A 13,691-nucleotide genomic window follows, 5' to 3' on the forward strand; every position below is an offset into this window, starting at 1 on the left:
ATTTTCTAGAAATCTTGGCGGCCGTTAGGGCTTGCACTTCTTGAATCATCATTTGTATCGGACACTCCAGGCAGGTAGTTTGACGCTCCAGACACGTGACTCTGCAGTGCACAAATTATTGGGCAGTGTCTCGATGCTACCAACACTAACTAGTTATCAGTCCCCGGTTACCCGTACCAATAGTAAAATACCGAGCTAGCACCTAGTATGTCACAATGAGCGACCACCTGCTACGTTTGAAACGTGCGAAAAATAAGCGATGTACATACCGAGTGCACCTAGCTGCACTCCCGCTGTAGCTGCTTCTCCAAGCGCGCCTTTGCATGGCGGAGAAGCTTGACGCGTGCACGCCGGTGCAAAGCGGCAAAGCCCACCACTTTGCACGTCTGCTTCTTCCGCATTTCTGCACACGGACCTAATAAGTGCCCATCTACCAGTTTTTAAAGATTATCTACAAACCTTGGGTGGGCTTTTGCACAGTATTTTAGGATAGGCTTTTTTTGTTGACCCAATAGCAAAAAAAAAACGCAAAATAAACATTCAGGATAAGCAATGAGCACGACTTGTTTCTAAAGCATGTAAAGAAAGCTACCTGCATGTGTCGTGACCGCTGATCGAGAGGAGTTTAGTTCCCTTGTTTCAGAGATTTTTGACAGCAATACCTAGAGTTGTGATTTCATCGTTGTGTTGAATATGTGTTATTGATCTGTCATTTTGAATGCGTGTATTTTTTGTGTTTTTTATGTTGTGCAAATCCACTCCTATCTTGGTCCCATGTAGGACCGATAGTGTTTCAAATAAAGCTTTTAAACAAAACCCTCTAATCAGAAAAAGTTGTTTGTCTGTCTGTGCATTTTCAGGCTAAATTTGGAGATGAAATTGATCTCACGTGACCCATAGGGCCATTCAGTTTCCGTGCTAAATTTAGCGGGGAAGCAAAAAAACATACAGGTCCTTCTTCGCTCTTGAAACGACCGTATAATGGCTTCCAAACGAACTGAAGTGAAATGTTCCATAAACACTGCATCCCCTGCATTATAAGACCTTAGAGACAAAGGTCTTTGCCATTATTTACCCTGTTCCTTGAGAGAGAGACAACAGTGAAGAAGGTGGTCGTCGTTGGTGTTCAAAATGTCGCCGGGCAGAACGTCATCTTTGGTCCTTGCCTAGAACAAAGAAAAAATAAAAAGCCTCAATTCAGCCACATGGAAAAACTTCAAAAGAAGCAAGGCACACATGGTGCCTAGGCCACGACCGACAAGTGCAGACCACTTCGTGGGTCGTTGCACCAAAATGCTATAAGCTGCCTTGTACAAGGAATATTGATGGCAAAACCTGTATAGTCAAACACCTGAAAAGGATGTGTCATCGGTGTCAACGTAGCACGTCCCAAATATAAATGTAGCTAAATGCACTAGGCTAGGTTTACAGTGCCGCCACTCCGTTCTATCGTGGGTGCCACCATTTTTGTGGAGCGGGTGAACTGACGATTGTTACGGTTAGACCTTTTGAGCTTTAGATGCGGTGTCAGGAACCTTGGTTGATAATGTCTTGCTTTGATGTGGATTGTTCAACCGTTTCTGGGGGACAGAATGCCGTTGAGTTTGGATAAAGCTTCAGATAGATGGCAATAATGATTTCAACTGCAAAGATGACCGAAGTGGTGGTACTCTGAAGCTTGCGATATTTAGTGGCTCCGGGCCAAAAAAAGCCTCGCAGGCGTCCCGGCCAGGGGTCCGGTGCACACGAACGAGGGATAAATAGAATTTCGCGTTCGTCTGCAGCATGCGTGGCACGTCCTGAGACCAGACGTTGCGCGACGTCACGGTTTTCTCGTACGTAGCAATCCTGCGTACGACAGTTTCATAGATATATCGAAATACTGTGATTATTTTGTTCGCCGTCAGAACCTTCGACCCGTGCCCCACTTGCCTCGGCAATGGTCTGGCCCCTGACCCTGGGATTCTTGGAAGCTAGGGCCTGGTAGATGAAGGAGATGGCGGCTGCGGCGTCTCGCCACACCTGGACAGGCGAGGAATCTCAACTCTGTAGTTTCTTTCGCAGAAGACAAATGCAGGACGGACAACGCACTAAACTAATAGTCGCACACCAAACTAAACTTTGCATTTTAATTAAAGGAAAACATTAAACAGTTGCGATAGACGGAATGTGAATGCAAGTGAAAACTTTTCTTTTAAGTATACACTAAGGTTTTATAATTAACAAAAAATTGGAAATCTGCATTTAATCTAGAGAAAAAAAAAAGACAATTTTCTAGCTATTGTAATTTAGAGAATTTCACAAAAGATTAACACTCAATTCATTTTCTAGCTTTTCGAAAACAGCAATTTACGAATGTCATAAAGCCTGGTTCAAAGCAAGGGGGACACTTCTAAAAATTTACTGTTTCATTTTTTTTTTTTTTGTTTTTTTTTGTTTAGTGCTTGAAAGGGGTGCTGAAATGAAATTCTAGCACCTATTTTATTGTCCAAATGCCAACCATGTTCTGGGCATACCCCGATTCCGACTTATTGCTCGAAAATACACCAGAACATAATTTAAAACGAATAAGCTGACTACTAGACTGCACCTAGTTGATGTCCCCAAAGCTACAAGGAACACTGTTACGTTCCTTCTTCCCATAAAAGCAGTGCCGTTCCGCAGAAGCATGGCGGCAAGCTGCGTGCACAAGAGCCCTGTCAAATTGGTTGAACCGGCTTTTCCTTCCCTCCCGCACCTGTTCAACACAAACGGAGAGTGGGGAGTTTGAAGTGGAGGTGAGTCATTTTCCGCCTCCGCTGGCATTGCCGAACCAGCGATCGGGCATCTCAAATGACCAGGTTGCATTGCATTGACATCACCAAGTGGCGAAGCTCACAACTACGCCAGTGTCTTTGTAGCCTTGGCCGTGAAGCAGGCACGTAGCCAAGAGGGGGGCCACAGGGCCCAGGACCCCCCCCCCGAAATCTTCCATTCTGCTGGGGCCTTCTCTCCCCCCTCCCCCTCATACAGCATTTTGTCATGGGCGAGCCCCCCCCCCTGAAACAAAATCCTGGCTACATGCCTGCGGTGTGAAGTTAGACGCGACGTCACAAACACGCTGAAGGCACCGGATCTCCCGAGACAGATTGCACTCTGCACTTTCTGACGGCTGCTCTTCAGCGCTCGCTGGAATCAACTTAACTAACAGAAGAGATGACCTAACTAACGGCATGTTACATGTTATACTTAATTTTCTTTGAGAACAAAGAGAAAATACATTGATATAGATGAATAAATGGGAAACAAATTTTAACCCCCCCCCCCCCCCCCCCCACACTCTCCGACTTGAATCGACCAGTCATTTTCTTCTCATTTTTCACAGAGCATAATGATGATGAAGGTGATAATGTAATAATGGGTTTTATTTCATGCATTTCAGCAAGCACATCTGTCCAGGACATGGTACAATAATGAACCGCAATTTGTACCTTTCCACTTGACATAACAATACGTGACCGACATCCATCCTAGGCTGAGAAGGTCAGAAACTTGCAACACTGCTGGCAGGACTTATGCAGGAAAGTATAAGCCCCATCTTGTTACATACCACCAAATTTGTTTAATATATGAATAGGCTAAAATTGGACTACAAATCAAGGTAAATATTTTTTTAATGCTGTCTCGTATTGTATTGTCTTGAATAATAAAAATAGTTTATATTTAGTCTGGGTTGAGTATGGTTACTTTAAATTATGGCTCGAAATTTTTTCTAGAAAACACAACTATAAAAAAAGTTTTACTAAATAAAGATTTTTTTACACACTTGCATTAAAAAAAATATGTTACTGATAAGGTGAGCTGGGTAAAACATATTGTAACATGGCGAGCAAAACAGAGACTATACTTTAAAATTAGGGGTGAAACTGTAATTATACCCAAAGAGGGCTGACATTGAATAGTGAGCAAAATTTCCTAGACCGTCCAGTCAACCGGGTTGCTCAACCGTTTCTCCCAACACCCCGGTACAAAGAAGTGAAGCTCAACGCGTGCGCACCAATGCGAAGCGATGAAGCTCGATGCCGGAGCATCGGTGCGAAGTCGTGAAGTTCGGTGTGAGAAATCGACCAATTCTGAAGACATCATTTGCAATTTCTGAAAACTTTGACTTCTTTGAAAAGAAAATGTATGCTGCAAATTCAATAACAAACACTACTTTCGAATTATTTGAAGTTTCGAATCTTCGCACACCTCTGGTATCTTGGCAATCAATCGATTGATCAGTCGAGCAATTGATCAGCGAGTTTATTTAGTTATCTACTGATCAACAATTTGCACAGACTCAAACCTACCGGGTCTCGCTTTCGGTTCTTGATGTTGTCCAGTTCCTGAATCACCACCCAGGGTATGCAAACGATCAGCTCCTCACTGCCTGCATGCATTCACAAGATGCACGTGTAAAGCAGGAGGTCTGGGATAAGCAACGAGAGAAACAAATTCAAAATCTTTCATTGGTCGCATACCTACGTTGGTGCTGGCAATCGTCCGAAGCAGATCCAAGTTGTGGATGAAGAGATTTGTATCAGTTACAAGATAAAGACCCTGGAAAACCGAGACAGATAGGTTACAAAACTGGCCATATGGGGAAACGCCGGTTTCCCAGATTTGGATTTCAAAGGTATAGGAAGTAATATTCTTTCAGATACTCAAAAAGCCTTTATTTGTGCAACCCTGATTTTTCGCGAATTGGGCAGTGGGGTCATATTCACGACCCTTAAATTTCACGATTTCTAGAGGATGGAAGGGTTTTACAGCATGCATCAAATGAAAATGAATGAAGGAAGAAATTCATTCCAAAAGGAAAGTATCTCCATCCTCATGGGGAGGGGAGAGGGAGGAAAATACGAAAATAAAGTGAATCCAAGAAAGTAACATATGCTTCCAGCTCAGCTTACCTTGTAGTCAATCAGGGGTGCTTGTTGGCTGATTGTTTGACTGATGACATCTGACAACTGTTGGAAAGAGCACTGTTTTAGCTGCTACTATAGGGTAGTGGGCTGAAAAGGGGACTTACATCTTCCATCTCCTCATCTTGAGTCTCACAGGGAAATGGAGCTTCTGAAGTTTGAAGAAATCTCTCCACTGAGCAAAAGGTAAGTGTGGCAAGGCACCAAAACTCATATTACACCAAAGCTGAAACAATGTCAAACTTAAGAATTTAACATAAATTTAAAGTGTCATGCAGTTTAATAGCTGACTACCATAGATCTTTTTTCTAAATTACCCATGCACCAAAGAGCATGCTGGGAATGTAGGTACATGCACTACACGGACTCACCATATCAGTACAAGAGGTTAGAAGTAAATATTCAAAATAAGGTATTGACAAATGCATTTATTTATTTATTTACAGGTACTACTAGCTTCTCTTGGAAAGCGTAAGATTGGGTTTCAAGGCCCGAAATATAGAATACAATAAACATTTTGTAACTGTAACAAACAATAATGCAGACAGTTACATTTGACGTACATAACTCACACTCCGCGTGAGGCAAAACCAACTAAGTGCAGCGCATCCAGCAATGAGAAAAAGACAGTGAGAAAGAGCCATTTGTTTTAAATTTTTCTTTTAAAACAGTGAGTGCTGCAAACAGCAGTATGTGCGGTGCGCATAACTATACTCATTGTATGCTCCATGGTGCTTCGGTAATTTAGCGAAAGCTCTAAAGGTATGTGGTCGTTAAAGCTACTTGGGGAGAGGAAAAACTGCACTTAGGAGCAAGATGGCAAAATCTAATGGAAATCAGACATAAAACCTGTAACTTCAGCAAACAAAACTGCAGGGGAGGAAAGCACAATGATGTGCATTTCTGTCCCTTAGGCATCTCTTTTCTGCCTTTCCAGTATTGCAAAAGGATTGGAGTACATTTCACAGGCTTGTTCCTGAGCAAAACTGCATGCCAATCAGCCAATGATATGAAAGTTTATAGGCAGCTTTCATTCCAGTAGAACACACACTATGGTAAACAGATATAGAAAAGTAAAAATATGAATACAAGGAAGCAAGGTTAAACTCGTGATACTACTAATGCGTGTACTTTTAGCTAAAAAAAAATCTGATTGGACAAGGGTTTTACTGCACTTACCAGTTTCTTTATCCATGAGGGTACCCCTAGGAGTTGGAGGGGCTTAAAACACCCGACATTTCACAAGAGGCTCTGCTGCGCTTCTTAGCCAGGAATTAACTGCTATTCCGAGTATGGGAGTTTTTCCACCAGAATCTACTCCTCAATTATTTCGCGCATTTTTTTTTTTTTTTTCTTGCAGAGATGCATTGTATGTTTTTATAGAAATGAACGTTAACTTACCACTCGCCGCATCTGGTGAGGCCAAGCGATTCTCACTGAACGTGGTGTAGGCGACGCCCGATGACGACCCTGGAAACGTCTTTTGCTCAGGGCTCGCTGACAGTGAGTGAAATTCCGAGCCTGCGCCTCTTTTGACAGCGCAAGGCGCTGAAGAAGACGCAGAGGCCTGACAGTACGGAAGCTGACCAAAGTTGCGTGTCTTTCTGAGATCCTCGGCGTCTTGGACAACTGTGCTCTGCGGAGGCAATTCAAAAGCCGCGCGGCGCCTAGCTTCGAGTGACGGCCGCGCGGGCAACTCGTATGGTCTGCTCCGGACATCGGTTTTGCTCAACGTCGTGGTGAGGTGCAGCGTCCTTTTCGATGCATCTCGCGGCCTGGCGCAATCTTCGCTTTCTTCGTCGTCAGAAAACGCCGCACTAGAGTGCGAAGAGGGCTTTGTAAACTCTTTCGCCCTGGAGAACACTTCGAACAACTTCCCGAGAAGCGCCTGCCCCAGGGTTTTTCGCGGCTTCTTCGCCGCAGTCCCATCGGTGCTTTTGGATGCCGGCTGCTCGAGTCGTTCGGCTGACCGACGGACGTAGACTTTGGGTGCCGATGTCGACGCTTTGAGGATGTGTCCCACCAAATCGTCGGGCGCGTCGGTCTGTTGATCGTTGCGTTTTAGTCTTCGTTTGGGAGATTTGACGACACGCGTTGAGTCCTTCGGTTTAGCTGGTTGAGGTTGCTGCCTTGAGGTTGACTGAGGTTCGGGGTCTTTGCCAGTCGCGAGGCTTTGCGAAGTTCTATCTTCGACAAGGCTGCTGTCTCGTCTTTTCCGACAGCGTTTCTTCCTTCCTGGGCTGTTCTCTTCCATCGCGGTTCGTCCGTCGACGGCCCGTGTCAGCTCTCGATGTTCAGAAACACATGAAAGATCATCACGGCATAGCACTCCCTTCCACCAGCTGAAGATTTAAAAATTTGAAGAACGCAGATTGACGCGGGGAGCGGACTCAGCGGAGACGATGGGAAGTCACGATTGGCTACGATCCAATCCAACTTCAAGTGGATTGGATAAGCCGGATCCACTCCTTACCAATTCCGGTGATTCCGGTTCCGGTGCACTTAAAGATGGACCCTTGGAGTCGTCGGCAGCAGCCGATCAAAGTGCCCAAACTGTCTTTAACCCAGCGTTACCCAAGGACAACAGTGTGTATCATCATTTTCGGAGGCGGGGCATTACTATTCAGCCGTTTTCTCTACGACTGCTTCTTCAGGGGCTTCGTCGAAGGACCAAGTATATATTCCAATTCTCGCGTTAGCCGAAACAGCTCGCATCGTGTGTTGAGCATCATCATATCGCAATGTTCATCGTGTTGGTGGTCAGAGTTAAATATTGTGTTAAAACTGACAGTACAAGCTATAGAAATTGGAGGTTGTATTTCAGCTTTCGTCCGCTCAAAACTTGGAGCTTGAACGTTCGTCAAACATGGTAAAAAAAAAAAAATGTCACCTTAAAAAAAAAGTAAAAAGAAAAATAATAAAAGAGCTGAAATGTTATTGATTTTGATACTCAAACTAATGTGCATGTACTTGTAATAGAATCAAACTTCAATGGGAGATTCCAACAGAAATTTGCATTAATCTAGAAAGTGAGACATCATTCCGCTCAATTTGCCGAAGTCTTGAGATCTTCCTAAAGTTGGCTTCACCTGCACTGAAAAGTACCATTTACCGGCAGCTTTTCCGCAGTGTTTCCAAGGGTACCGATGAGTTCAGTTGTGCACATAGGTGCCATTAGGTGCTCGCATGCTCATCAGTGCTCACAAGGTTTTATCACCCTAGTTGGCTTCACCCCAGTCATACATCTGCTTCTTTCCGCATATTGCAGCTTCTCTCTGGTGTTCCTCACAGCATCATTGAGCAAATGCCAAGTTGTGCACATTGGTGCTAGTAGGTGCCCCACTTGAATCTCATTAAGCTTGACCATGCTGTCAGTGTGAAGGGGTTTCCCCACTTCTAGGAGGCTGTAGGCAATGTTTAGTTCCTTCGCCATAAATACATGTGTGACGTTTTGGTTAAGAATGAAGAGAATTTGCGATTTTTTATCTGCTCGAAACTTAAACTTCAAGATTGGTTGTCGTCGAAGTTTTCAACCTACTTTTTCGTAAGTTGTGCTTGTGACTTCCACCTTACGGTTTACGACCATAACTAGCACGTTCAGTTGATATCTCAAAGGGGCACTAAATCACAAAGGTTATAAAGCACCGAAAAAACACGGACCGAGACACGAAGAAAACGAAGGCACAGGGCGCGCTCTCAGCCGAAGTTTATTAGAGAAAGTACACACTATAATTCCCAATGGGAACACACGGTCATCAATCAGTCCCTGCCCAGCTCACGTTTTAAATACTCATACTTATCCGCAGATAGGGCCAAAGATGTTTCGCTGATGCAGTTGTTTCCCCTAGCCCTAATCTCAAAAGCCTCATGTAGTTCGCGTGACACCTTGATTTTGTATTTGTATCGGCGCTTTATACCCTTTGCAATGTACCAACTGGCCCATCTAAGCACATTATTGCAGTTCATTACTAAACCACATTTCTTTGACAGTCTATTTATGGTCATGGCTTAACCTATGGGCTCTTAAGCATCCTAAAAAAAAAAAAAAAATACATTCATTGTGGCCGATTTCTGTATTAAAATCGGAATCAAGAATAGATCTCCTCAGAACTATCGCCAACACCAGATGGCACCCTCGAGCAAGGAGAAGCAGGGAAGGGCTTCTCTTCCGACGACGTTCTCTGGTGTCTGCAGTAGTTTCGAGGCAATCAATCTTTGATAACAATTTTAATAGAGAAATTGGCCACGCATTATCGTAATGTTCGGTTTTTTAGCATGCTGAGCGCCCATAGATTGAGTCATGACCATAAATAGACTATCGCAGAAAATGGTTTAGTGCCTCAATATTAGGGATGCCGCGAACTTTTTTCGAATCGAAGTTTCGATGATCGAATCAAGCGGTTCGAACGGTTCAAAATATTTCGACTTTTCGAATTTTCTACATCGTAAAATTCGCCGGAAGTCGAATTTTCGAACTTGTTGAGCTAAGAAGTTCGACGCTTTTCGAACCGTCGAACTTATTACGCTAAGAAATTCAATCTTTTTCGAACTTTCGAACTTATTGCGCTGCAAAGTTCAATGCTTGTCGAACTTCCGAACTTGACTGACCAAAAAATTCGATGAATTTCGAACTTTCAAACTTATTTATCAAGAAAATTAGAAAAGTTTCGAACTTTCGAATCCTGAAAAGTCAGAATTTCGACGAACTTCGAACTTTTAGGGTAAAAGTTCGACGCTCGTCGAAGTTCGAAAGACCAGCGGACAATTTCATTTGAATTCAAGTAGTGAGGTACATTCGTAGTTTTTTTTTTCTCTAACTTTTACACGCGGTGCTGCGTTCCTTACGAAAGACAATGCCGTTTGTTTTAATGTTTTGGCATGCTTAGTTTTAAAGAAATAAATTTCTGAAGGGGCGAGGAAGGACGACGGGTTTTTGATGATTATCGTTTGTGCCAGATTTGAAGCGCGCTGTAGCCGAAGCTATTTGTGGTAGAGATGCTATACGTTTTTAAGGATGATCTATGTATAGCCTAGGTAAGCGCCGTCTTAAGATGTGATTATTGTTATTCAACGTGAGTTTCGAAGAAATGTCCAAACATGTATCTACATGCAATTATGCCCTAAACTTGATATTTATTTTCGTCTAAGTTGTTTGAGGTATCGCATTTAAGTTAAAACCACAGACAGTACATATCATTGCCATCTGCAGAATACAAAATAATGTATTTATTGTTTTTTCACGTTAAGGAATAAATTAACTCATGGGAGAAGATTTCTAATAGTGTTCAAGTTCAGCACGTCATTAAAATAAAACTTTTTTTTTTTTCGCTTCACGATCTTGGGATGTGTTTCTTTTAGCCTGTACACATTTTGGTAAAAGAAACTTGTTTCGAAGTTCTGAACCTCTGAATACGCAAGAATACAGCACTTCTGGCGAATTCTTGATAGTTTTTTTTTTTTCCAGCTTTTTATTTTCGCATATTTTATTTATTTATTTTTTTTTTTTTTTTACTATTGGCATGGGTATTTAGGTCGAAAAGACATAGCTTTGAACTTCCGAACCACTAAGCATGTGATGAGTAGTGCCTTCTGACAACGAGCTTCTAGCAATGACCATCTACGCAATCTTTTATGCAGTGAAGAGCTACAGTAGCTGTACATATGCATAAATAATTTCAGATTAAAATAAGCTCGACCACGCCCCCTTTCCCCGTATTGTTTTCTTTAACAGTCCGAAATATCTGGAAGGGGGGAAGGAAACTAAAGCCCCCCTCGCTATACCCTCTTACCCCCCGTTTTTCCTCTTCCGACGCCACTTGTATGGTAGGACGCTTCTCGACCTCGAGTTGTGTCGGCTTTTTGCTAGGCGATTCCTCCGTCCCAGAAAATAAACCTCCAGGACAATTACAAACTTAACTTACTATATGCCAGCGTCACTCGGGCGGCGCTCGATCGGATTGCTATCAGCGTGCAAGGGGTGGCGAGGTAGTTTGCCAGGTCGCTTCAAGTTTTTTCTGAGCCTCAACCTCCTGCTCGTCCCTGGCCGTTTCGAACTGGATGAGTCTCGTAAAACAGTGTGTTCGTGTGATCACTACTGCGTGATGCAGGTTAAAGACCCCCCCCCCCCCCCCCCACCCCGGGCTGGCGGTCACAATTACTGATCCATGGTCACACGTCACTCTGCACTGGCAAATATTCCAGCACAACCGGGACATTCTTCGTTTCATTTAATTGCCTGACCAACTTCGCAGAATCTAGATATCACACCCTAACTTTTCTAAACTTGATTTTGTGAAAACTGGCGAGTCGTGAAAACGTTATTTGAAACAAACTGTGGAGGAACTTGAAAACCGGACTTCGAACTTTGAAAACTTGGACTAGAAAAAAAATTCAAAATCTTCGAAGTTTTTTTCTTTCGAATTTAGCATTAAATGAGAATCGAAACCTTCAAACTTTTCGAACTTTATGCAGAAAGAAATTCAAATCCTTAGAATTGTTCGAACTTCATGTCTATAAAAATTTGAAGCGTTCGAAATTGTCGAATTTTGTTTCCAAAGAATTTCGAAATCTTCGAATTTATCGAACCTGAAGTAAAAAAATATTTGAAATATTCGAATCCGAAATTTTAGAAACCGTGAAAGCTTCGAAATTTTAGAAACCGTGAGAGCTTCGAAATTTTCGAATTCGAAACTGCACTGTGATCGAAAGTTGCGAATTTTTCGAATTCGAACTTCGGTCGGTACGAAAATATCGAAATTTTTCAAAATCGAACTTCAGTTCGCTTCGCAAATACCGAAACCTTTCGAAATCGAACTTGGGGCGGTTCACGACATCCCTACTCAATATAAATGGCTGCGTGCTTGTTCTTCGCTGCTTGGACAGAGGTTTGCAATTAAGGGTGTGTTCTAGCAACACCAAAATAAGCAACTCCTGCTTTTTCTGGGAAACTTGAGCGAAACTAAAGTATGGGGTGTCTCAATAGCGGCCAGGCTCTTCAAATCAACCGCAAAAATCGGTTTCTTAACCTATCGTGCTACGATTTTGTGCAGCGTTGACCACAGATGGTGCATTTTTTCAATAAAATTTGTAAAGAACGAACTTATGTGAGGAAAAAGTAAAAAAAGAAAAAGGCTTAACTCCTATAGAAACTTGGCGAAGCCACCGGTCTTCAAATAATAGTGCGCCGTTTGGCAGGGGAGACAAGATATAGCACAAGCAGTTGCAATGTCAAATAGCAGACAATATTTTTGACTCAAAAGTGGTCCGAGCTTTTTCGGTGTCAGTTGCCAAATGTATGATTTTATCATCGTTACTAATAAAAGACATTGAATGGACACATAATTGATTAAAAATATGGTTTGTCGACTTATTTTGACTGTTTTTTCCGGGGTACTCATGTAGTCTGCTTTGCAGTTCCTTGTTGCTACAATGCTACTGCGCCGCTTTTTTGGTTCTGCGACTGTCGCCGCCGGCAGAACGCGCGCCGCTTTTGAGTCGAAAAGATTGTCTGCTAAGAACACCGGCTCTCGGCGCCAATGTTATTAACCCTCTCTTGCCTCCCGTGCCAAACGGCGTCCTATTGTTTGAGGATCGGTGACTTCGCTAAGTTCTGCATAGGAGTAGAGCCTTTTTCTTTTTTACTTTTTCCTCGGGTAAGTTTGCTCTTTGCAAATTTTAGAGAAAGAATGCACCACCTGTGGGTAATGCTGCACAACATCGTAGCACTGTCAATTAAGAAACTGACTTTTGCGCCCGATTTGAAGAGCCTGGCCGCTATTTGAGACACCCTGTATAATTAAGATCACTAATAGAATTGGGGAAGGAGATCCCCCTCAGTTGTCCTGCCTCTAGCACGTGCTTGCTGCCTTGAATAACGCTTTGGCGTCACATGATTGTGCACGCGCTGGAGAGGCCGATCACAGGAAAGGTACGCTCTACCATTCTCATCTTGTGAACGATAATAGAAGGGCCACTTCTCGTGGGTTTGTGTTTTGCTGGCCCCCTCCCCAAGATAATGGAAACCAACATGGGATGTTCATTGACGACCTAACATCTTTCTTGCCCTCCCTCAGGACCAAAGATGGAGGTGGACATTAAGATGCTGATCGAGACTGTGAAGAACCGCGACCCCAGCCAGAAGGTGGAGCACAAGAAATGGAGAGAGATAGTTGCAGAACAGGACCTCATTCGCGCAGAACGTCGAAAGCTCCAGGAAGAGGCGGCGGCGGCTCGACGAAGTGCACAGGAGTAGTCGTCGACAACCCACTAGCCGCGTCATCACCACCCAATGGCATCTTTGGTTGCGAAATAAGCGGACTTCCGACGGTGGACGACATGAAGGTGTCATTGCCATGTACTGTTCCACATCAGTTAGTGTCTATTTTTGTGTTTGTTGCGTGATTTTGTTAGAGAAAGCAGCGATATAAATGAGAGCATGGTGGCTCACGTAATCAGCAAATGACGTGGCTGTGTCTGGCTTGAAATATAACTGAAAGGGAACAATTTGGCGTGAAGCTGAAGAGGAACAGTTTGGCAAATATAATATAACTGCTGCTAGCTGATGGTCTAAGAATAAATTGCAGTAGTCGACTTCCGTTAATTCGACCTTGACGGGACACGCGAAGATAGGTCGAATTGTCCGAAAATCTACATTAAAGATGTGTGAGAAATTCTAAATATCCAGTGCTTTAGGTCAGGCGATTAGATGTAATCACTAGTGCTCAGTATACACTGTAAAACATTTCG

At 43.3% G+C, this 13,691-nt stretch overlaps 2 protein-coding genes across 3 annotated transcripts in view; one reads left to right on the forward strand and one right to left on the reverse strand.

Annotated features, from left to right (window-relative positions):
• LOC8027966 overlaps window positions 1-7,365 on the reverse strand; it is a 100,535-nt gene extending 93,170 nt beyond the window's left edge. For both annotated transcript variants that reach the window (XM_029987616.3, XM_029987615.3), the window contains exons 1-7: window positions 6,348-7,365; window positions 5,054-5,121; window positions 4,935-4,991; window positions 4,503-4,581; window positions 4,332-4,411; window positions 1,933-2,022; window positions 1,076-1,166 (exon numbers count right to left, since the gene is read on the reverse strand). In XM_029987616.3, the coding sequence (XP_029843476.3) occupies window positions 1,076-1,166; window positions 1,933-2,022; window positions 4,332-4,411; window positions 4,503-4,581; window positions 4,935-4,991; window positions 5,054-5,121; window positions 6,348-7,200 (1,318 nt within the window). In that variant the 5' untranslated portion in view covers window positions 7,201-7,365. The remainder of the gene's footprint in view (window positions 1-1,075; window positions 1,167-1,932; window positions 2,023-4,331; window positions 4,412-4,502; window positions 4,582-4,934; window positions 4,992-5,053; window positions 5,122-6,347) is intronic.
• A 60-nt stretch (window positions 7,366-7,425) lies between these two features.
• LOC8027965 lies at window positions 7,426-13,615 on the forward strand. The gene is made up of 2 exons (XM_002410065.5): window positions 7,426-7,620; window positions 13,019-13,615. The coding sequence occupies exons 1-2, from the start codon at window positions 7,455-7,457 to the stop codon at window positions 13,195-13,197; spliced, it is 345 nt and encodes a 114-aa protein (XP_002410109.2). The 5' UTR covers window positions 7,426-7,454; the 3' UTR covers window positions 13,198-13,615.
• Window positions 13,616-13,691: the final 76 nt, after the last annotated feature.

Source organism: Ixodes scapularis, unplaced genomic scaffold, assembly GCF_016920785.2.
Source record: "Ixodes scapularis isolate PalLabHiFi unplaced genomic scaffold, ASM1692078v2 PGA_scaffold3__209_contigs__length_174095766, whole genome shotgun sequence".
NCBI classification, from domain to species: Eukaryota; Metazoa; Arthropoda; class Arachnida; order Ixodida; family Ixodidae; genus Ixodes; species Ixodes scapularis.